The following is a 22,007-nucleotide window of genomic DNA, read 5'->3' as shown; positions in this document are numbered from 1 at the left end:
TCACTCCGGCCCAGCTCACAGGACGGACACCGCCCTCTGCCTCAAGGGAACCCTGGGGTCGGGGGCTTGCCGCTCAGTTGAGGCCTGGTTAGTGTCCCTTTCCTGGGGAAATGCAGATGGGACCTGTGCCAGGAAGAGCGGTCACTTGTAGCTTGGAGGTCACGTGACGTGGTGCATCATTAAGGGGCTACAAGAGGAATGACACGAGACTTTGTTGTTCCTAGAAGCAAAACACGTCCTCCAGGGAAACTTTGATGTGGGGGGAAGGAGAAGGGCTGCTTTTTGGCACTGAGAGCTCTTGACTGACTCGAGGCATTAAGTAATCCAGCCCCGGGCCTGTCTCTTGTTGGTTCTTGTAGAAGGTGCCTACCAGTAACACGGAGGGAGGCTGGTCCTGCTCTCTAGCGGAATACATCCGCCACAACGACATGCCCATCCACGAAGCTGCTGACAAAGCCCTGAAGACCTTCCAGGAGGAGTTCATGCCAGTGGAGACCTTCTCGGAGTTCCTCGATGCGGCTGGTCAGTGTCAAGGATTTATCCGTCAACGATCTTTTCCAGCAGAATCCACGTGTATCTTAGTGGGGCTGATCTTAGCTTTCATCTTCTCAGCAGCAGACACACAAGCAAGATCCGGGAGGGAGATGTAAACACCAGGCCCTGGTAGTAAGCACAGCGGCTGGGGCATGTGGGGACTTCGTGCCTCCCAGGCCCTGGGCTGCTCACATGTTTGAGGCGGTACCATGGTTACCCCCACTTTACAGATGGGGTAACTGAGGCTTTGGGGATTAGTTCTTTCCTGTGGGACATACCTGAAAAATTGGTAGCGCCTCTTTTAAATTCCTGGCTTTTTAAGACAGTTCAGAGAATTCACATTGAGCTGACCTGCCTTCTTCCTGCCTCTTGGGGACTGAAACTTTTGTCACAGCTACCCGGGGCAAAGAGGGGAGTGTTCAACTCGAATTCTAAAAATAAGTGGTAAATACCAAAGCAGAGCAAAGAGCTTCTTGCTTGGAAAAACACAGCAGCACTTTGAACTGTTGTCTTTCGAGACACCCTTAGATAGTCCCTCATCCCACAGCTGGTGAGAAGGAAGTTCTAGTTCTTTCCTGGCTGCAGATGCTGCTTACAAACTTGTCATCCTCCTTGCAAACTTGGCATCTCATCAGCAAGCCCCAGTGACGGCGGCAGAGGTGGTTGGGGAAATGCAAGCAGGTTGTAAAGGTCCCGTCAGGCTGCGGGCGCTGGTGCTTCAGAGTCCGGTCACTGCCGGCCTTGCCGGGGGACAGCTGTCAGAGCCAAGGCCAAGGGGACAGGACCTGCCTTGCTCCTGCTTTTTGTGAAGTGTAAAGAAGCTAGAAAAAAATTCTCCTCAGATTTCGCTGTCAAGAGAAAGCCTCCACTAGCATTTTCCTATCTGTTGTCCACCGGGAACCATACCCTCAGAGGTCCGGAGCGATGCTTCTTGGGAATGCCACTTTCCTCCCAGCTCAGTGCCACCTGTTGGAGTGCCCCACGTGCTCTGGGGCTTCCAGTGTGGCCATGCTCTGAGGTGGCCTCTGTGGAAGTTGAGCATAGCCACGTGCCTTTGTTGGCCTGGGGCCGACTCTGGGATCTGGCGGTCACACGTTGGCACTGCTCAGCTCAGTGTCTTAACTGTTAGCTTTGACGTTTCGTCCCAGGAGCGGTCCCTGCCTAAGAGCAGGTGGCCCGGGTTACGTGTGTCCTCAGTGCTGCGCTCTGCCTGTCACCAAGGCCTGGGGCTGTCTGAACCCAGGCTGTGAGTGGGAATAGAAGAGTCTGAGTAAAAGGGGAGGAGGTGGCAGGGGAGGAAGGTGTTCATCTCATTCCGGGGCTTCCCAGCCGCCCTGCAGCTCATGGCAGCGCCCGTGGCCTGAAGCCGGGGAGAGCGGGAGCCCGACGGGCGGGGAGCCTCTGTTGGCTTCACCCAGGTCCGGGTTTTACAGCACAATTTTGTTGCTTTGTTTAAACTGGTAGAAAATTTCAGAACATCAGACACACCCTACTCAATGCAAAGGCAAAAACAGCTTCCAAAGCCAACAAGGGGTGCTGGGTGCCAGGCTTCACTCCGCCAGTGGTGCTGCGGAGAGAGCTTCGGTGTGCGCGGCGCCGGGCCTCCGGCTTGACTGCTCAGGACTGTGAAACGGGAGCTCCCTGCTTGGTGAGGGGGGGCCACAGGGGCCACCGAGCACCTTCTGTGCACTAGCACGTCCACGTCTGTGGCCTCATTTAATCCTCCAGTGACCCAGCCAGGACTTGTTACTGCCCCCATTTGCCGGTTGCGGAGACGGAGCTTCTGCGCTCTGGCGGCTCACGAGAGGTTGGGACGAAGCCCGGCTGAGCCCGGCGGGGGGCGGCCTACTACCCTGCTCTCCTCCTCCTCCCTGCCCTTGGGGGGCACCGGTGTTAGCTTTTCCTTGGCCCTGACCCCTCCGAGAGTGGGCTGAATGCTGTGGACTCTCTCCCCTCAGACAACCCCTCTGCTTCGCACTCGGTGTCAGCGGACTGGAGGTGTCGCCCCACCCCCTGCCGCTGTGCGGTGGTCCACGGACCCGGGTTAGGAGCTCTGCCCCGGGCAGCCCTAGGGTCGGCCTCTGCTGTGTTAACACCTTTAAACACGCAGTGGCGCCCAGTCCTGGAACACAGCTAACTCTTCTGACAGGACGAGAGTGCTTGCTTGGTGACTGTCTCCCCAGGGAGCGGCCGTGTCGGAGCTTGTCGGGGCACACCATGTTCTCTGCACGGCTGGGGCAGCCGTGACTCAGTGGGGCCGGGGGCTGTGTGTGCCAGTGCCTAACCACCTCTGCCCTCCCGTTTTCCAGGCCTGTTATCAGAAGTCACCGATCCCGAGAGCTTCCTGAAGGACCTGTTGAACTCAGTCCCCTGAGCACCCCACGGAAGCTGCCGCGGGCAGAGACCGAAGCTAGCTTGCCTTCCGTCCGCCGTGTTCTTCCCTCCTGTGCATTGACTCCCCCCGCGGGACGCTGCGGCATCATTCCTCCCTCCCCCCCCATGTCTTCTTGGAGTGGCTTGGGACTTTTAGGCTTCCTGTTTTATCTTGTGTGTGTGTTGCACTAGCTATGAAGTTGTCTGTAACCCGAGCCACGGAAGGACCCGTACGTACCTAGGAGCCACGAGCTGGCCTGGCCGACTCAGCACCTGAGTGTGCACATCTTGAGAAATAAACGCCTGACTGACTACACATTGAGAGAGAAGGTGTCGCCTCCTGCTTAAACCCGCCCTCAGTGCCCCTGGCTGGACGCTGTCCTTGGCCCCGCGGCGCTTTCTGGTGTGAGCACAGGAAGACTGACCTAGCCGAGTCGTCGTTCTTGTCAGCACCAGACGGAGCCCGTTTGCTCTCGGCCGGCAAGCCGGGGCAACGTGTTTGAGGAGTGTGAGCTTTCCTAAAACAGACCCCTCGGCCTCTCTTAGGTTTTTGGCCTTAAGAGCTGGAAGCTGGTGCCTGCAGTCCTCGGCCGGAGGCAGGCACGGTGGAGTGAGGGCGCTTGACGTTCCTGCTCGCTGTGCGTCGGACAGCTTCAGGGTTGCTGTGTTAGGAGAGGGCCCGGGTCGTCGCTGCCCTTTCCTGAGCCACTCTGATGTGCTCCAGTCTCTGCGGGGCGTGTGTGTGTGCGTGTGTGTGCGTGTGTGTACGCGCGTGCACTTCTGGTCTTCCCAGTGGCCCTGCAGCAATGGGCCTGGGGACGTCATCGTTGGTGGGTCTGTTCCCCCGAAGCTGTGTCCCGCACCACGGTGGCAACTGCCTCTGGAGGCCTTGAAAGACACTTTCCCGCGCTCGTGGGCAGCGGCCCTGTGGCTAGGGAGGTAGCAAGATGCATAAGGCCGTCTCTCCAGATTCTAGGGCAGGGCTTTGCCAGGTGTGGCCTCGTGGGGAGGAGGAGCTTGCTCATGGTCATCTTTTGTTTTCCATGAGCCACTCTGCCAGCCTTCTCTGAAGACCACTGCCACTGTCCCGATGCCCAGCTTATGTGGCTCGTTCCTCAGGCCAGACCTTCTGGGACAGGAGGTTCCTCTGGGCCCCTTTAGAAGATGTGCACATCCAGGAGGACTTGGTGTCCCTCCCTCAGAGCTGCTGACCAGATGGCCACAGGCAGGCGGGAGTGTCCTGCTTGGTGCTTTGCCAGAGACAAAGGCGATCGGTGGCAAAAGCCCAGCTGGCGGCCCAGACAGGCGGGAGCGTGTGTGCCCGCGTGCACAAGAGCACGTCGGTGTTGGTGCTAGGCGAGGAGCTTTCTGGGGCACTGATGGGCGCTGGGGAGGGGCTCTCCCTCCTTCGCTCAGATGCCAGCTCAGCCGCCTTGCATGTCTCCACAGCCTGTCCTGTAAGGTGGGACTGTCGGCAGGGGCAGCGGAGGGCAGCTGTGGGGCCGGGGGCTCAGCCGCCTGCCGTGTAGTAAGGAAATGGCTGCTCCTATTAATGAATCAGTTTTCAGTCTACCTGAGTTTGCCTTTTTCTTTAGCAAAGCTCTGTGTCTCAGCTGAGGTCCAAGTGTGTCTAGTAGAGGAGGATGAAGGCCCTTGGTCTTAGGGACACCGGCTTCTACCACTGACCGTAGCAAGCTCACAGCCGCGCTCGCCCTCGCCTCCTGCGGGCTGCTGGTCTCCCAAGGGCCCGTTCCAGGTACATGCTCATGTGCTGGATCGCTGTTCGGTGACCTTCCAGCAGGGGAGAGATTGCAAAGCCAGCAGGGAGAGTGGGGGAAGGGGCCAGGGTCGACAGTCGGGATGACCCTTGCTCACCAGGTGCTGGGCCTGCTGTTTCGGCACCACTGGAGCTGGAGCCACCTTCACAGTGACCCCTTAGGGCGTCGTGAGTGTGGACAGGGCACCTGCAGACGCTTATCCACAGTCTGGTTCCTTTGGCCTGCAGGCCGGAGTTGCCAAAGCTCATTGCAAGGTGTTGGTTTATTTTTCTCTGCCCTTCATTTTTGTATTTCTTGCAGAGGCCTCGGGGAGCTCTGGCTCCAGCCCAAATGCCCCAGCCTCTTGCTTTCACTGCTGCAGCTTTCCTGTGACTGCCGCCGTCGCAGATGGGCAGCTGGTGTGGCCGCACAGGCCCTGTGCTGGTCCCAGGGTGGCGCCTTAGGCGGAGCTTGGGCGGGAGAGGGAACTGGTCCAGGGACAAACTCAGCCTTCCGAGCCCTTGCCTCCTGACCTCAGCGTCAAGGGATCCCCGGCAGAAAGCCACTTTGTGCCTTCCTGCCCTGAGCCATCTTCTGGGCTCATTGCTTCTTGGGCCCCTGCAGTGTGTCAGCCCCTCAAGTCTGTAGATGGCATGTTAGCGCTTTCCTCCTGGGGTCGCTAAAGCCTCTGGCGTCCTCAGTCTGCGTCATGTCTCTCCTGGCGGCTGGCTTTCTGAGTTCAGTTCGCTGTGAGGGGCTGCCTGGGAGGCTGGGTGACCCCGTCTTCACAAGGCCCCTTCCCCTACCCCCAGTTACGTTTGCTGAGAACCAGGGGGCTGGGCCAAGTCCTTTGCACGTGGTTCCCATGGGGACCCTGCAGGTTATGGTCTTAACCCACCTTGCTTGAGGTGACAGCCCCCAGAGAGAGTGTCTTGCCTGCTGGGGGTCAGGAGCTATGGGTGGGACTCCGGAGAGGTCTCCCCTCCCCTACTTGACTTCTGTACGCAGGTCTTTGCATCAAGTTGGCACCAGGCACGTGCTGAGGGTGTGACGGCGTATCATCTCTGTCCCCATAGAGCCCAAGGTTCCAGCAAGGGGCACTAGGTAGGAACAGGTAAAGGTGGGCAGGCAGGTGGCAGTACGGGGCTACAGCCACCACACAGGATGATCATGGGGCGATGGGGTCAGCGCGTCCCCTCTAGCGCACCCACGCCATGTCCTGTCGCCCACTTGGAAGGGGCCAACCCCAGCAGGGCACCGGGTCTGCGTTCGGCTCCCAGCTGTCCCTGCTGCTGTGGCCAGGCGGGCACTTTCAGAGCCCAGCCCGATAGGGAGATTCACTCTATTTTCTGGTTTCAAAGTTACAGACTGTCCTGTCCTCCTCTAGCCACCGGTCACCATGGCTGCACCCTTGTCTCAGGAGACCCCTCATGGCCGTCTCTGCTTCCTCTCCGCCCCGTGCAGCAGGCTGAGTTCAGGCCGATGCTACCTTACTTGGACTCCCAGTTCGTGCGTTCACTCTACGGTGGAGCCTTGGCTCTGCCCCCAGCCCGTGGCCGCGTGTTCAGTCCCGCCCCCAACTCGCCACCGCTCCAGGGGGAGTCCCTGCTGTGCGCTTGCTGTCCCTCACCGTCCCGGCAGCACCAAGGGGACGGCAGATGGGGGACGAGGCCAGGACCGACTCCTCCAGCTTCTCTAGGCCACCTCGACCCTCTTTCTGCCTCAAGCCTGGTTTATCGAGGCTCAGATGCAGCGGAGGGAGCAGGGCGGCCTCTGGACAAGTAAGAGGAGGAGGAGGAGTCTTCCCTAAGTGCCCGCGAGAACCAGGCTCTTCGTCCGCGGCGCCTCTGTCAAGCCCTCGTCAGAGAGCGTTGCTGGCGGGGAGAGAGCTGGGGACACTAACGCTAGCGGGAGGCCCCGGGGAGGGGCTAGGGGTGGACGCAGCTTGCTCCCTCCTGTCCCCGAGGCCGGGGGAACCTGCGGCCGTCTTCACTGGCATAGGCAGCTGGACGGCAGGGGTCTGCCGCGTGCGCTCCGGGGTCGTCGTGCTGTCTCCTCTCGGCCGGCTGTGGGCCGTGCCATGTCACGGGGAAGCGCGGGGCTCGGAGACGGCTCGGCTGTGCTGTGCACCGGCCGGTGTCCTCTCAGAGTGAGCGGGAAGGGAAGTGATGCCGTAGAAGGTCCTAGAACTGAGCACGGCCCAGGCACAGGTCCCCTTAGCTGATCGTATTAGTGTATCGTCACATCGGGGATTGCAGACCAGCCGAGGTCGGGAGCGCTTGGGAGTGTGCCCGCCTCGCGTCCTGGCTGTCGGGCGGATGTTCGGCCTGGACGCGCATACACACGTGGGCACGTGCCCGCCCGTCCCACAGCCGCCCCGGAGCCCGTTGCTTTGGTGACTCTGTTTGCTTCCCGAGTTACTTCTGCCCCTGCCGCTCTGCATTCCCTGTCCCGGGTGCCGCTCCCTTTCCTGCCCGGCCTTGTCTGTTGCCGGATCTTGGAGCCTTGCGGCCTGGAGCTCGCCCGCTTTGGCCTCCTAGAAGCCTGGAGCGGCTGTGTAAGGCCTGGCCAGGGGCAGAGCACGGGGGCCCAGGCGGTGAGGGGAGGAGCCTGCCATCTGCACTGCCCCGGACGACCCCTGGGCTGTGCCCGGCCACTGTTGGTCAGGGCTGGCATCCTCCTACCTCTCACCTGTGCCTCTTTGCTGGCTTTGGGGGCACAGAGAGGAAGGGGGACTTGCTTGAGGCCCATATCCCACGCCCCTGGGTCCAGGGCACTTAGGCCGAGGGACTACTCCTGGCCTGTCACCCTGAGTGCCTGAAGAATGATTTCCACATACTGGCTGACAACAAGAAAGAGGGACCAGGGATGGGCTCAGAGGAGGGAATGTTCTCTTTGGGAAGAGAAAGTGGCCAGTGGGGTATGGAGCGCATGAACTTCAGCATCAGGAACGGGCCCTGTGCTTCTGCCTGAAGTGGGGTGGTGGGTTGGCCCGGCCCCTCAGGAGCAGGAGAGCTGAGTGCCTGGGATGTCCCAAGCAAGAAAAGAGCTGGGCGATGCCAGGGGGCTGGGACAGGGCCAGAGTTGGCCGGTGTTGACCAGCTCACAAGGCAATCAGCCAGTGGGCCCAGAACTCCCACCACAGGGCTCGGCGCTCTGGGTGTGGGCAGCGCTGAAGGCGATGGGACTTGAGGGGCTTCCTGGTGGTTCTTCGGACCCTGTACTTCAGGTCCCTCTGCCACCTTTGCCCAACGTCCTTGTTATCCCATCTCCCTCCCCTGTCCCCCAGCCTGCTCGGTCTTCACGAGGGGCTCCTGCTGGACCCCTTCAGGCTGTTCACCAATTTAGATATTTGGGGACCCCCCGATACTCATATGTACTGGGAAGCTGCTCCGGGCCAAGCACTGCGTCAGACGTGATCTCGGCCTTGGTCACTTGTTCTTTCACTCAGGTGAGTTCACTGGCCCAAGGCTGCACAGCCCGTAAGGGGGTCCAGCCAGCTGGACCCCTGCTCATTCACCTGATCTGGGCATGGATTTGGTCACATCCACCCAGCTCCCACACAAGGGACCGCTCTGGGAGCCAGGGCCCAGCCAAGTGCCCACAGGCAGATGGGGCGGCCACGCGCTGGGAACCGTGCAGAGGGCGGGACAGACGGGATGCGAGGCCCTGGGAACAAGCTCCTGGCTGGGCTGATAGGGCGGATCCGTGGGCCCCACTGGCCCTAATGCCAGGGCAAACAGGGCCATTAGGAGGTAGCTTTTGTTTGGTGGGGCCCGAGCGCCGGGCTTGGGAGCTGCAAGCGAGCGGCCAGCAGCCCGGTCCCCAGTCACATGGCTGCCCCTCAGACCCTCTTCGTGGGGCAGGAATCTGCGCGTTCATGGGGACGAGGTCACAGCCCTGGGGAACGTGACTGCACGCAGCAGGACAAAAACACTTTGTTTCCTCTCCTGGCTCCGGAAGTGATGGCCGGTGGGCTGATTCTATTCATGGCACCGACGCCAATCCTTCCCTCCTTCCCTGCTCCCAGTAGCCAGAGGGGCTCCGGCTTCCTCAGTGAACTCGCAGGTGGGGGTCCCAGCCTGCAGGGACCGGGCCCCCCAGCCTTCCCTTTTCCCTTCCTCTGCTTTCCCTGCCTGCCGCGCCCGACACTCACGTCTGTTCCGCACGCACCCATGGAGGCGGGCAGGAGCAGCTCTGATAAGTGGGACTAGAGGCTGGTGGGGGGGGGGGGAATGCCTCACCCAAAACTGGCCCTCTGGTAAGGGTCGCCAGAGGAAGCACTGAGGACCAAGCCAAATCTGAATTTCAAATCAATGATGAGAAACTTTCAGCGTAAGTATCTCCTAACTACTGCATGGGACCATTTTCTAAGACTACAAGTATATTCCATGCATCGGTTAGGACATGCTCATAGCATCCTAAAACATTTATTTATTGATCTGAAATTCACATTTAAGTGCATGGCCTGCATTTTTATTTGCTAGGCCTGGCAACTCTAATTCCAGTGGTTGTCAAACACAAATTGAAACAAACCCAGGCCCCGGTTTTCAGGGAGCCTCCTTCCACTTCTGTGGGAGAAGTAAGTCCCAGATGCAAACCCCTACAGTGGGCTTGAGTGAGCACCAGGTGCTCCGGCCTGGATGGAGGGAGCCTGGTGTGCCTGGGCAGCCCCACAGGCCTGGAGTGTAGGGGAGGGGGCACCGGGGCTGGTGAAGAGGTTCCTCCTGAGAGCCGGGAGGAGCCTGAAGGGTGGTGAGCAGGGGGAGGCAGGGGTGAGAAGCCTCAGCTCTGGCCTTTTGTCCCTGGACTCTGCGGAGACCCCAGGGCCTGGCCCCAACTCCCTCCCCAGCACATGCACCCCCTTCTCTGCCCCACCAAAGCCGCTCAGCTCGGGGGTCATGTTTGAGCTCAGCTGGCCGTGCAGGCTTGGACCCAGTCCTCTCTGGGCTTCAGTTTCTTCCTACGTAAGGTGAACGTGCCTCATCTGGTGAACCAAGAAGCCACTTGCACAGTACCTGGCAGAGGGGAGGCTCTGCAAACATGATGTGTTGGGATCGTGAATGACTCAGCTCTGTGAGGGGCTTTTGCAGATGTGGTTTGGCTTCCACTGAAGAAAATGTAGCCGTCGGCAGGGCTCCTGCAGTGACAAGCCGTTTGGAGGGAAGGAGTCTCCTATCATTGGAGACATCCACCAGAGCTGTGCATCAGACATGCCATAAGGGGGATGATGTTGTTGAAGGTCATTTCCGAATCTAAGGGCTGGGCAGCAGGTGAGGAGTTCAGGGGCTTTGAGGTCAGACAGTGCTGGGTTCTAATTCTGCCTCCTCTGCTATGTGTGACCTTGGCCCCCTACTGGCCCCCTACTGGCCTCACCCTGCTGCTCAAGTTTAAGCCCCTGTGAAAGTTTAGGCCCACCTTTGCCCTGGGCTGCCTCCCACGGCAAAGGTGACTGTGTTTGCAAAGTGCCCAGCACAGAGCAGATGCCCACGAATTGTAGGTTCTGAGAAGCATCTCCCCAGTGTGGGAACGGAGGCTTCGGAGGCTTTGCCGGGAGCCACGTGTCCCCTCCCCGGTCACTCTGGTTGTCCCCCAGCATGTGGGGCAAGGCTGCAGTGACAGTCACCCAAGTGTACTTAGAGTCCAAAGGGGACCTGGGGGAGGCGGCAGGTCAGAGGAGAGAGCCCGCCTACCCCCAGGAGCTCCCCAGCACCCTTGGGAGGGTTGTGGGGCCCGAGTCTGGGCTCCGTGGTTTGAGGCAGCTGTGAGCCTGACGGGCAGGTTGGGCATCGGGCCAGGCTGCCCCAGGTTGCTCCGGCCCTGGGGGAGCTGCCGGCACAGGACACACACACACATGTGCAGAGGCTTTCGTTTTATGAACTGGAGGGTGGAGGTGCACAGAATGATATCCAATTAGCAACTTTTGGGGAAACTGAGGCCTGAGAGGGGTGGGACTCGCACAGGCTCATGGGTATCCGGCGCCGTGGGGCAGGCAGCCTCATCAAGAAGCTGGCGGAGCAGAGGCCCCAGACCTCTGGGGCCACAGGACCCGTCCCTACCTCATACCTGCCAGCCAACTCCTGGTGCCTCGTTCCTGGATAAATCTCCCCATTCCACAGGGAAGGAAACTGAGGCCGCCCTGTCAGATCAGAAGCGGCAGCGCAGAGCTGAGTCCAGAGCTAAGTCTGCTTGGGGCCTCAGTGCAGAGTCATTCACCCTTTGCTACCTCACCTCCGTCCCGTCCCAGCCGGACTTGGTCTTGGATACGTCTGGCCTTGAGCAGCCGGAGGGGTGGAGGCCATCGGGAAGAGCTTCTCGCTGTCCCAGCGGCCAAACGTGGCAAATCAGTTCAAGAAGGGTTTTTGGGGGGTGAGACACATCTGGCTCGTGTTTGTACAGCCCGAGCATAAGAATAGTTTGTACGTGTCTCTAAAAGGTTGGCAGAAATACAAAGAACATGGAACACAGACCGTATGTGGCTGGCCGAGCCCCAAACACTACCACGCGTCTCCTTGGAGAACGTGTTGGCCCAGCCTGGTGCGGATGGAGGGTCTGGTGGCTTACAGAAGGGAGGCGGCCTGGCGACTGACCCCCACATCCCAAGTCACTAACACCCTAAGCCATCCTGTGCCCGAGGTCACGCTGCTGAGCATCGCCTTGCTGGGAAACCCCCGCAGGCTGACTCCCTAGTGTGTCCCTGGGTCCGCCTGGGGCCTCGGGAAATAGCCCTGTGACCAGGGATGGGCCGTTGGTGTTTGCTGTGGGAGTCGGAGTGGCCGAGAGCTCCCCCGGTGAGCGCCAGTCAGCCCGAGCAGTGAGGGGACCCCGCTGTCTCGCCCACCAGCACGTCCAGAGAGGAGGTCCTGGGGTGCTGGATCCCGTCGGGCCCGGGGCTCTACCGGTCTTGTCTGTTGGCTCTGCCCGGGGCTGGCTGCCCGCGGGGTCCAGGCGTCACGTCAGCCCGTGGTGAGTCCTGTGTCCTCTTCCTGGGAAACCTCTCTCTCGGAAGCCTCCAGAGGTTTCTTCTCCGGTCTCGGGTCAGGAGCTTGGCTCAGACAAACCCGCGGGTCTCTGGGGCTCCCCCAGCAAGGGGAAGGCGGATGCTGTCGGGTGGGCAGTGACTGTGCCTGCCCCATCCAGCCTGGGGCCCCCCGGCACACCTCACTCCCGTGCGCTTGCTAACAGAACTGGTCACGTCGGCCACCGCAGTCCACCTGGACAAGCCTGTGTGCCCCATGGACACGGCCATCCCCGCCGGTCCCCGACTCGATCCCCCGAGGATCCTGTTTCTATTTGCTTTGGCTTCAGAGTCTGGGCAGGGGCATCCGCGTGGCTAAGGGAGGCTGGGAAGGCGAGATCCTGGACAGCCTCGGGGGCAGTGACGCAGGGCCCCTGAGACTCAGATGCCAGGTAGTCAGGAGGCCAGACAGAACGACAGCCGTCCACTTCAGACAGACTGGCGGCTACCTGGAGGGACAGAGAGTGCCCATCAGAGGGCAGCTTCAGCCTCAGCCGGCCTGAGTCCCTTCCTCCAGGAGGACATAAGACCCTGGACAACAGGGTTAAGTGATATGATGACCACTGAGCAGTGCTGTCACCGACCACCCTGCAGCCGTCACCGGGAGCCGCCGGTGCCCTCTTGGTTCACAGGACGCAGGGCCGGCATCCAGGGGAGGCTCCTCAGAAGCCAGGACTCAGAGTCCCAGTGGACGGAGGGAAAAGTGGGAGAGAGAGGGAGACCCCGGCAGGTTGGTGGAGGCGTGCCAGCGTCGGGAGGATTTCTCCGAGGAGGAGGAGGAGGCCTTCGAGGTGGGGGTTCCTAGGTCAGGGGAACAGACCCTCAAGAGGGACCAGGGACGTCTGCGGTGGGGATGTCTCGAGAGAGGCCAAGCCCCCGAGGGCGGCGGGTCAGCAGCTGATGGAGCGGGTGGACTGGATGAGCCCGGCCCTTTCTCCAGCTGCTCCTGGCAGCCCCCAGAGGCTCCCCCGTCCTTCCCCAAGGACTGCCAAGGGAGCTGGACAACAGTGCGGGTTCCGGGGCACCCCCAGCCCTGTCCCCTCATGTGCCGGGCCGGCTGTGGGAACTGTCCCGCAGCGCGAGTGATCGTACAACCCCTTCTTCTGTGAATGTGTGGCTCGTCCCGAGTCCTGGGGTTCAGAGGTGGACAAGGCCGCCCCTGCCCGTCACAAGCGTGATGGAGGAGCTACAGCCCGGACTGCAGTGATCCCTCACCGCGTGTGCGCCGGGCCTGCGCCACCGCCCGCAGCTCAGGCAGGGACCCTCCCCGGGGGCTGCTAGCGGCCACAAGATGCGAGGTGCAAACACTGCTTCGGGTGGAGTCCTGGCTCCTGTGCTTCTGGGGGGAGGTGGCCCCCAGCCCCCAGCACCCGCGTGAGCTTGAGGGGCTGCCCGACCCTACTGCGTGCCACAGTCCTTCCTGGGCGGCCACCAGGGTCTTCTGGCCCCAGCCCCCTGCTTCGGGCAATCTCTGTCTCTTGCCACTCTGCCTGCTCTTTCCATGGCCTCGTGCAGCCTTATTCACCCATTTTACAGATGGGCAAACTGAGGTCCCAGTTAGGGGTGATAGGGGACCTTTAGGGCAGGGCTCAGTGCTTTCCAGAGACTGATGGGTGCTTTTTTCTTTTCTTTACGTGTAGGCTTCAGGTTTTTGGTTTTTGTTTTTTTTAATTCACTTTTCTTCCAGAAGCTCTCCACCTGGCCCAGACAGCTCTGCCCTCTGGCAATGGCTTTCCGAAGCATTCAGGCCAGTGGTCTTGGAGGCTGTTCCCACCTGGGTTTGTCCGGCTGCCACCGAGAAAGCTCATTTAGCTGCTGCTTCCCACCGTCTGTCCTGTAAACGGGAGGGCAGGTCTGGCGGCTGGATGGGGTCTGGTCACAAAGTCCCGGCAGACTCAGCTGAGGCTGGGGATGGTGACTGCCAGCCCCTCAGGTCCAAGGGCCCGGCCTCTAGGGATGCCGTTGGTCAGTCGGTCAAGGAGGGCATCACGTAGCACGTTCCTCTTGGTGTCCACTGAGCGCAGGAGTGGACAGGAGCTAGGGCTTGTGTTGGAGGATGGAAGCCGGGACGGAGGGGACACTAGTGGCAGGAAGGGGTGATGACTGCGGGGCAGAGGGAGGAGACACCAGGACTGAGTCCTAAGCAGCTAGTAGGAGTGAGACCAGGGTGGGTGGGGCAGCAGGGGGACCAGGGAAGGGCATTTTAGGCCAGACAGCAGAGGCTGAAGGGGCAGGGTCGGAAGTAGCATGGGGTTATGCAGGATTGCAGGTGAGTGTGGAGCACTGGGGTCACCCCCCCCGGGAGGGACACGAGGCCCAAAGCCCATGGCCGGGCCCCGTGAGACCTCGGTGAGCTGAGCTGCGGGAGGAGCCACCTGCCAGGGTGGGAACTGCGGGGCTGCCTCCCACGAGTCTCCTCGGTGACATCTTCCACGGTGACATCTCTATCTGGAACACCTGCCAGCCCAGGCATCGTAAAACCTGCTCAGAGAGGGGGTCCTCCTCCCTGCACCTCGTCCTCCGGAAAGCCTCACTGGCAAAACCCGAGGGTTTCCTGGCTCCTGGCCTCCTCGCAGACATGGACGCGAGCCCCGAAACGGCCCCTCGGTGTGTGGACAGGCCTGGGAAGGGTGACAGGTCTGGGACCTGTGACACAAGCATGTGATGCATCTCGGCCCGCCTCCCTCTGGAGTCGGGGGCAGCCTGTTCTTCCTGCCCCACCACCAGGACAGGCTGCCCATTGCTCTCGATCAAGCAGGTCCCCGGCCAGAAGGCAGTGACATCACCTCCTCTTGGGCAAGCTTCATCTGCCAGGGCGGAGTTCCCGCCAGGGAGAGGCTGGCACGTGTCGGGGCACCTGAGCCAGGCAGGCTGCGGGGACAGGGAGGCAGCCACGCAGCCAGGATCCTGAGGTCCCTGTCTCTCGAGTCTCATGAGTGCAGGCCACGGTCCTCTCCCGATGGCCCGTACCCTGGTCTCCATGGTGCAGGAATTCTCGTCCAGGACTCTGCATCCAAAGGTTAGAGTTAGGGTAGCTGAGTCTCAGGAGACGGAGGAAGCCGAGATTTCGCTGGTGCTTGTTCCTAAGTGCCGGGGTAGGGATGGTGGGGGGTCAGGCAGGTGCCCCCCAAAGGCAGTGGGGCCGCCTGGCCTGTGAAGAAACAGCTGTTACCCACACTGACCTTTCTGTTCCTCCAACAAGCCAAACCCTTTCCAACCCCAGGGCCTTTGGTTGGGATGAACACTCCTTCCTGAGTTTCATAGACTCCTTCATGGCCTTCGAGGCTTGTGCACGTGGCATCTCCTCAAAGGGACCTTTCCCAGGCACTTGTCCAGGGCTGTCCCCCATTCTCTCTACCCCATCGCCCTAATTTACTGTCTTTGTGCCACCTGTCCCATTCTGAAGTTGCCAGATGGACAGCGTGGTTGTTTGTTAACGGCTGGCCCCTGTCTGGCTGTGTCTTGGTCACGGCTCTCTCCGGCTTGGGTGTAACTGCAGCTTTAAGCATCAGCTCCCCGGTACCCGAGACGCTGAGGCAGGAACGCAATCCCGTTCTCTCCGTACTCTTGGCATTGAACTGGGGATACCTGGGGGTATTTCTACCAGTAGCCTCACATTAATTTGGCCTTTCAAGCGAGCACCTAAGGGAAACTGAGGCAGCTCTCAACTCATTTCTGTCCCCAGCCCCATCTTCCGGACCTGAGCTTGGCCCTCCCTGTTCACAGGTACTATCCCAGGACAGGCACCAGGTGGCTGGTGTGCCCCAACGGGCCCTAGTGCCTGGCTGGGGCCGTGTCTCCCGGGGGCCCCTCTGTGTAGTCTGAGGGCTGAGTGAGCTCAAGATGAAGGAGGAGGGAAGGAAGCCAGGAGTGGAGTGAGCTGTGGGAGGCTCCTAGGTTCCCCGGTCAGTGGTTTTCATACCTCATCCTTCTCCAGCCCAAGTCTACAGAAAGCCTTGCCCAAACTCACCCTTAGCCTGTACCTGAAGAGCAGCCCAAGGTCTAGGTCCGGGGACACTGTCCCAGGGGGAGCTGGAGTCCTACCTGCCTGGCGTGCCCCCTCCTCAAATAGTGGCCCACAGCTGCAGAACAGAATGGTTACCCCTGGTCAGAAATGACAGTCTAGTTTTACAGATGGGGAAGCTGAGGCCTGACAGGAGGGACGGGCCCTGGAAGCGCCACCAGGACCTGTGCATGGGCCCCTTCCCCTTGGCCTTGCCATGCCCCGCCCACCATGTATCCCTGCCCGCCAGTGGGGGGCGTCTGTGTGTGGCCGGCCCTTTCCTGGGACACCGGAGCACCCTCAGGGGCAAAGTCAGCCTCTGATGGCCCCTGGGGCTGGCTTTGGCCTTGTCCCACACCCTGGGGGGGGGTGTAATACCCCGCGGGGGGGGTCCCTTCAGCTTTCTGAAGGGGTTGTGAGGAGGGGAACGTGCTGAGACTCAGTGCCCCTTCCGTGGCTTTTGGGGGACAAAGGCTGTTCCCACCATGGGGAGCGGTGTCCCTGGCAGGCCAGAGACGAGGCTCTGTGCTGAGCTCAGCGTGGGGCTGACTCACGCAGGTTTCCCTCCCAGGGGCCCCGCGGAGTCGCCCGGGCCGCAGGAGCCTGGCCTCCCTGGGGATCCCACGAGGCAGCCTGGTGGCACGGGGCCCCGTACACGTGCGGGCTGGAGTGGGCCACCTGCCTGCCCGGCTCGCCTGCCTGTGACGAGGCCTGAGTGGAGTCACAGGCATGGGGCTGGGGGCGCTGCCCTCACTCACCGGCCGGCCTTGGCCCTGGGCCTGCTGACTTGGGGTTTTGTCCTGCGTCGGGGCTGGGCCCGCCCTCGGCGGAGGACGTCTGTCTTGGGTGCTCCTGGCATTCACAGAGGAAAATGGGGCAAGCGAGGAGTAACCCCACGCAACACCCAGCTCCCCCCTAGTTGGCTGATTAAACCAAGTCGGCAGCCAGGCTTCTAGGGAGGACGGGCGTGGCTCCAGCCCCCGCCATCGGATGACCAGCTCGGAAGGGCAGGGACTGAGCTGCCTGGCCCTGCCAGCTGTGACCGGAGCCACACACTTGGGGGTCCTCGGGAGGGGCTCAGGGCCGAGGGAAGTGGAGGGGTTGGGTGCCGGGGGAGGGGAGGGCAAAGGGCCGGCTGGTGGTGGATTGCCGTGTTCACACCACTAGCTGTCAGGTTTCTTTCCCGAGCCTTGGTTTCACTGACCACACAACGGGTTTGCTGAGCCTGCCCTCCTGGAGCCGCTGTGGAGGCTCGGGGAGTTTACAGAGGGCTTTGTACACTGTCAAGGGCAGCAAAATGGTGAGCTGTTTTATCACCAGCCCTAGGCAGGTCTGTCATTCCTGAGCTCCTCCGCGTCCCGAGGTGGGGGTGCCCAGCAGCCCTCCCCAGGAGAACCTGTCCCAGCTGAGGCTGACGGCGTCCTCCATCCCAGTTCCAATTTCCAGCTGGGGATCCTCCTTCGGAGACAAAGCGTGCTGCTCCTCAGGCCTTGGAGGAGAACACAGTGGTGGGCTCAGGGTCTGCAGCCCAGACATCTGCTTTGGAATCTGCGGTTTGCTATTTCCTGACTTGGGTAGAGAGAGCGTCCACGGGGGAAGCGTGACCCCAAGGACAGTCAGAGCCCACGCAAGGGCAGAAGGCCGACCCCATGGAGGGCTGGCCCGGTGGGGGTACCAGAGCCCAAAGGGGTGAAAGGTTGCCCACGTGGGGGAATGGTCCCAAGGGGTGCCAGAACCCGAGAGGGGTGAGGAGGGCACCCCGTGTGTGCCCGCGGGGCTGTGCAGGGGATGAGGTGGGGACAGCCGTGGGAAACAGGTTACATACGAGGGGAGCAGCCAAGTTGGTAAATATGGTAAGGATAAAGGAAGCCAAACTTTGTCAACAGAGAAGGGGGCTGCAGGTCCAGAAAGGGAGAGAAGGGGCAGGAGCCCTGTGCGGTCGGACTGCAATTCTAGGTATCTGTGTGCATGCGTGGTTTTCAGTGGGAGAATACGGAAAAAAATACAGATTGAAATGGGGGCACAGGGGGCCGACTGGGTGGCTCAGTGGGTTAAGCCTCTGCCTTCGGCTCAGGTCATGATCGCAGGGTTCTGGGATCCAGTCCCATGTTGGGCTCTCTGCTCAGCGGGGAGCCTGCTTCCCCCACCCCTACCCCCACCTCTCTGCCTGCTTGTGATCTCTGTCAAATAAATAAAATCTTAAAAAAAAAATGTGTGCACAGGGTATTCCCCACGCAGACACACGTGTGTATACATGTGCATGTGTGTGTCTGTACAGATAGATTTCCTGCCCCTGCCCCTGCCCCCTGCTCTGTCTGCTGAGAGGGCCTGGGGGCAGCAACTTCCCACTTGCAGTGAGCACATCTAGCACTCAGATGTTGGCTTCTAGGTACCATTCTCCACCATAGGATCCAGGGTTCTTTGGAGATGTGGCTGATTCTAAGGGAAAGTATACGATCCGACTGGGATATTTTGTGGCAGAAAGCAAGGAAATGCTCAGAGAATGATGGAGACATGCCCCAGTGTGCCCCAGGAACCACCTGAAGGGGGTCACCCCAGGCCCTGGCTATGTCTACGATCACAAACAATGGTGATAATGGATTGTAAGCTGTTGAATACAGTAAGCAGCCATGGGTCCCTCCTGCTATAACTCAGAAAGAGAATCAATTGAAAGTCTGACAAATCACAAAATACTTATTAATATATTGCTTTTGCAAATTAGACAAACACACAAGCGAGTGGAGCCCATTGTGGGGTCTGGGATCCCAGCCTTGGGGGCTCTGCGAGCTCATGCCCCCTTGTCCCCCGGTGAATTTACCTGTGCTCAGAGAGGTGCAGTGACTTGTCCTGGGTCTCTCAGTTCACAAGGAAGATTTGACCTGAACTCCCAGGAAACTTCCCTCTCCCCAGGTCGCTTTCTAGATCTTGCCACCATCTCAGAGTGGGCGGGGGCAGGGGAGGGTGGGGCTCTGTCTTGCTTTAAGGTGGGGCAAGTTAGAAACCCCAGGCTTGGAGCTTCCCAGTAATCCATGTTCTTGGGCCCTGAAACCCCCCCCTAGAAACAGACTTAGTGGGCAGGGCCTGGGACTCTGAATTTTCAACAGAGCCCCAGGTGAGGTGGATGCGGTCACCACCGTGGGGACACCTGGCTCCCAGATGCCCCCTCCTGCCCCTGTCACCTCTGTGTTTGGCTCCCTGCCAGGTTGGGTCTGGCATTGCCGCTGAGGGCTGAGGTCTGGGTTAACTGCCGTGGGCTGAGCGGGCCTCACTCCTCAGGTATGCAATTAGCAGCCCCGAGAACAATGCCCTTGTTTTACTCATTACAGCTTCCAGCTGCCTGGTAATTTGCTGCTGCTTTTACTGCAGTGACAAGCTCTGGCTTGGGAACAGGGGGCGGACCTGTCTCCTTTCATCCTGGCATTCCCAAACACCTGCTCAGGGGGCTGTGGGAGAGCAGGGACGATGCCTCACACGGTCTGGGATAATCTGGGGAGCCTTCCTGGGGGAGGTGGTTGCCAGATGGCCATTGGCAGAATCCAGAAAGGGGCTGGAATTTGGCCCCATACTGGAGATGTAATGGTAGATAGATGGGGACGGGGGCACCACCCATGCCCTGTGGGGCTCCGTCTGTTGGAGGCCAACAAGTAGAGAAATCAGTGCAGTCAGGGGCAAAGGAGGTAGCGGTCAAGAGGGGCCCCAACTCAATTGAGGTGGGGCTGGGATCAGGGCAGGCTTCCTGGGAAGAGAGGACATCTCCATTGAGCCCTGAAGGGTGAGAGAAGGTAGTCCAAGAGATGGGGGTGGGAGCAGGCTGGGCAGGTGGCTGTTCTGGGCAGAAGGGACAGCAGTTGTAAAGACCCATGAAGCTGGTGACATAGAAGGGCCTCAGTGGCCATGTTGAAGGGTTGGACCCCAGCTGAAGAGTGAGGGGTGGTAGGCTCTGGTTTTCCAGAGTGGGCTTGTAGCACTATTTCCCATCTCTCCTGCTCTTCTTCCAACACGACCTTGACACTCTTCCCATCCAATGCTGGGTCTCCTACGTCCCCTTCCCTTGAACGTGGGTGAAGCTTTGTACATGGCGGGACTTAGAGTCTGGCACTCTGTGATCTCCAAGGTGAGGTCATAGAAACGCCTTTCCATCTCACCTCTTGGGATACTCACTCTTTGAACCCGGCCATCACGCTGTGAGGAAGCCCAGACGAGTCCACTTGGGACAGACCATGTGTGGGTGTCCGGCCCACAGCACCCCGAGGTCCCACTGACCACCAGCACCAATCAACGGCCAGACGTGTGAGCAAAGACTCCTCCAGATGGTTCCCAGGCCCAGCCCTCAAGTCACCCCCGCCTTCCAGCTTCCCCAGCCGAGGCCCCAAACATCATGGAGCAGAACTAAGGCATGCTCCCAGTCGGCGCTTGACCCACAGACTCGGAGGGCAGTCACGTGGTTGTTTCCCGGCATTGAGTCGTCAGCGCTTTGTTGCTGGGCTCTAGCAACCGGCACAGGTGGCCAAGGGTCACAGGACGCATGCAGGGGGCCGACAGGGTCGGAGGGCTGCTTTGGGAAACTCACCCGATCTGCAGGGTGGGGAGTGGGCTGGCAGGGCTGAGACTGGAGATGCCAGGTCGGGGGTGGGGGGCGCTTGGTCAGTGAATGAGAGGAAACTTGAAGCCCCAGCCCTGAGGCCACGTGGGTCTGTCCCACCCTCAGCAGTGTGGAATGGCCGCCCCCCTGTGCCCAGTGACTGGTCAGCCTCTGCCTGCACATGCCCGGGGACCTGACGCTCATAGGTCCCCAGGCTGTCCTTTCCTCTGTCCCTCTGAGTGACGTAGTGTCTGTCTCACATCGAATGGCAATCGGCTTCCCTGTAGCATCTCTGTGTCAGGCAGGAATTCTGTCCTTGGGATTCCCATGCAGGCCCTCTCTTCCACTCTGCTCAAGGATGTGACGACAGGAACCCCACAGCTGACCCTTATGTAAGATGAACAGCTCTGGTTGCTCCTCACGTGGCTTTGAGCTGCGGACCCAGGTTCGAGGCCCAGCTCTGCTACTTGTAGAGAACAGGGATTAACAGGAGCGCCCACCTCCTCTCCCTGCGTGAGGCTGGCATGGGGGAGTATGCAGGAAGCACCTGGCATGGGCCTAGGGCTCGAATTAACTCAGACAGTAGGGCCGCACCTGGGTCCTGCCTCCGCTCCTGGCTGTTGAGAAAATCCAGGGGACCTAGGGTAGGAAAATGCTTTACAAACGGAATTGCCGCGGTGGGCAACGCTGTCACTCCACTATTATTATTCCGAAGCAACTCAGCATTGGCTTCACCTGCTCTTGGGGACCAGGAAGTGGCCAAGGGGGCAGAGGCCATCCTTCAGGGGACACTGGGAGGACAAAAGCGGCCCCGTGCTGGGGGAGACTCTGTGCTTTGCCAGGCTCACCATTTCCCCCTTGGTGTGAAGTCACAGTGGGTGGCAGGGCCTTCCTGAAAGGGCCCAGGGTGCTGAGGGTCCCGGGGGGCTGGGAGGGATGGGGTTCACAGTTCCCCCAACTCTCCTTTGTACTCCAAGACCCCACTCCAACGCCTGACCTTGCCCAGGCTTCCCCAGACGCTACCTGGGCAGGTCTACCACCTTGACCATGTTGACTCCGGGGGCTTGGGCTTCCAGAGGTGGAGGGAACAAGGGGGGCTCCTGGGGCCTTTGTAGGAAGGGGTAGGGACTGGAGGGTGAGGGTCCTGCCTCCCCCTCCCTGGCTTCCACCCCAACTTCTCCACTTGGATCTGATTTACATAAGACTTGGAAAAATATCTTTTTTTCTTTTAAACTAAAACGAGGTTTTAAAAGATCTGCTCGAGTCCACTGAGCCTAGAGAGGGGAATGGATTGCCGAGGTCACTGGCCAAGCAGTGGCAGAAACGCCACCAGAGCCGGACGGAGTAGAGATCGGCTCGCCGCTCCCACCCGCGCACATCTCCCACATGCTGCATTACAGGTGGGGCACTGGGGTGGGAGAGGGTCATCCAAACTAGCCAATCCGTGGGCTCCATTTCTTCTGTCCCAGGGGTTGGCTCAAGGGTGGGCACGTGACCAAAGCAGGACCAATCAGAGCGAACTTCAGGGCTGTGGGGGGTGATGGGGAGGAGCCCCGGGGGCGGGACTGAGCCCCCCTGAGTGGGGCTGGCTCTGCAGTAGCTCCGGGTAGGGGGAGGGCCAGTGGGCCCTTGGTGGGTCCTTGGGGGTTTTCAGAGCAGCTGTATCCAGCCTCGCCTGCAGCTGCCTGACTTTTGGCTTCTTTATTGTTTGGGGCAGATCTTTAGTTCAGCCACCCCACA

The 22,007-nt window shown here is 60.4% G+C and overlaps 1 protein-coding gene across 5 annotated transcripts in view; it reads left to right on the top strand.

The window, feature by feature from the left end:
• Nucleotides 1–3,223, top strand: part of UBR4 (ubiquitin protein ligase E3 component n-recognin 4) — a 138,178-nt gene extending 134,955 nt beyond the window's left edge. For all 5 annotated transcript variants that reach the window (XM_044237286.1, XM_044237285.1, XM_044237288.1 and 2 more), the window contains 2 exons: nucleotides 360–522; nucleotides 2,844–3,223. In XM_044237286.1, the coding sequence (XP_044093221.1) occupies nucleotides 360–522; nucleotides 2,844–2,908 (228 nt within the window). In that variant the 3' untranslated portion in view covers nucleotides 2,909–3,223. The remainder of the gene's footprint in view (nucleotides 1–359; nucleotides 523–2,843) is intronic.
• Nucleotides 3,224–22,007: the final 18,784 nt, after the last annotated feature.

The sequence above is a fragment of the Neovison vison genome, chromosome 2 (genome assembly GCF_020171115.1).
Source record: "Neovison vison isolate M4711 chromosome 2, ASM_NN_V1, whole genome shotgun sequence".
Lineage (NCBI taxonomy): Eukaryota > Metazoa > Chordata > Mammalia > Carnivora > Mustelidae > Neogale > Neogale vison.
The sequence above is the reverse complement of the archived record's forward strand: the minus strand, read 5'-3'. Positions and strand labels throughout refer to the sequence as shown.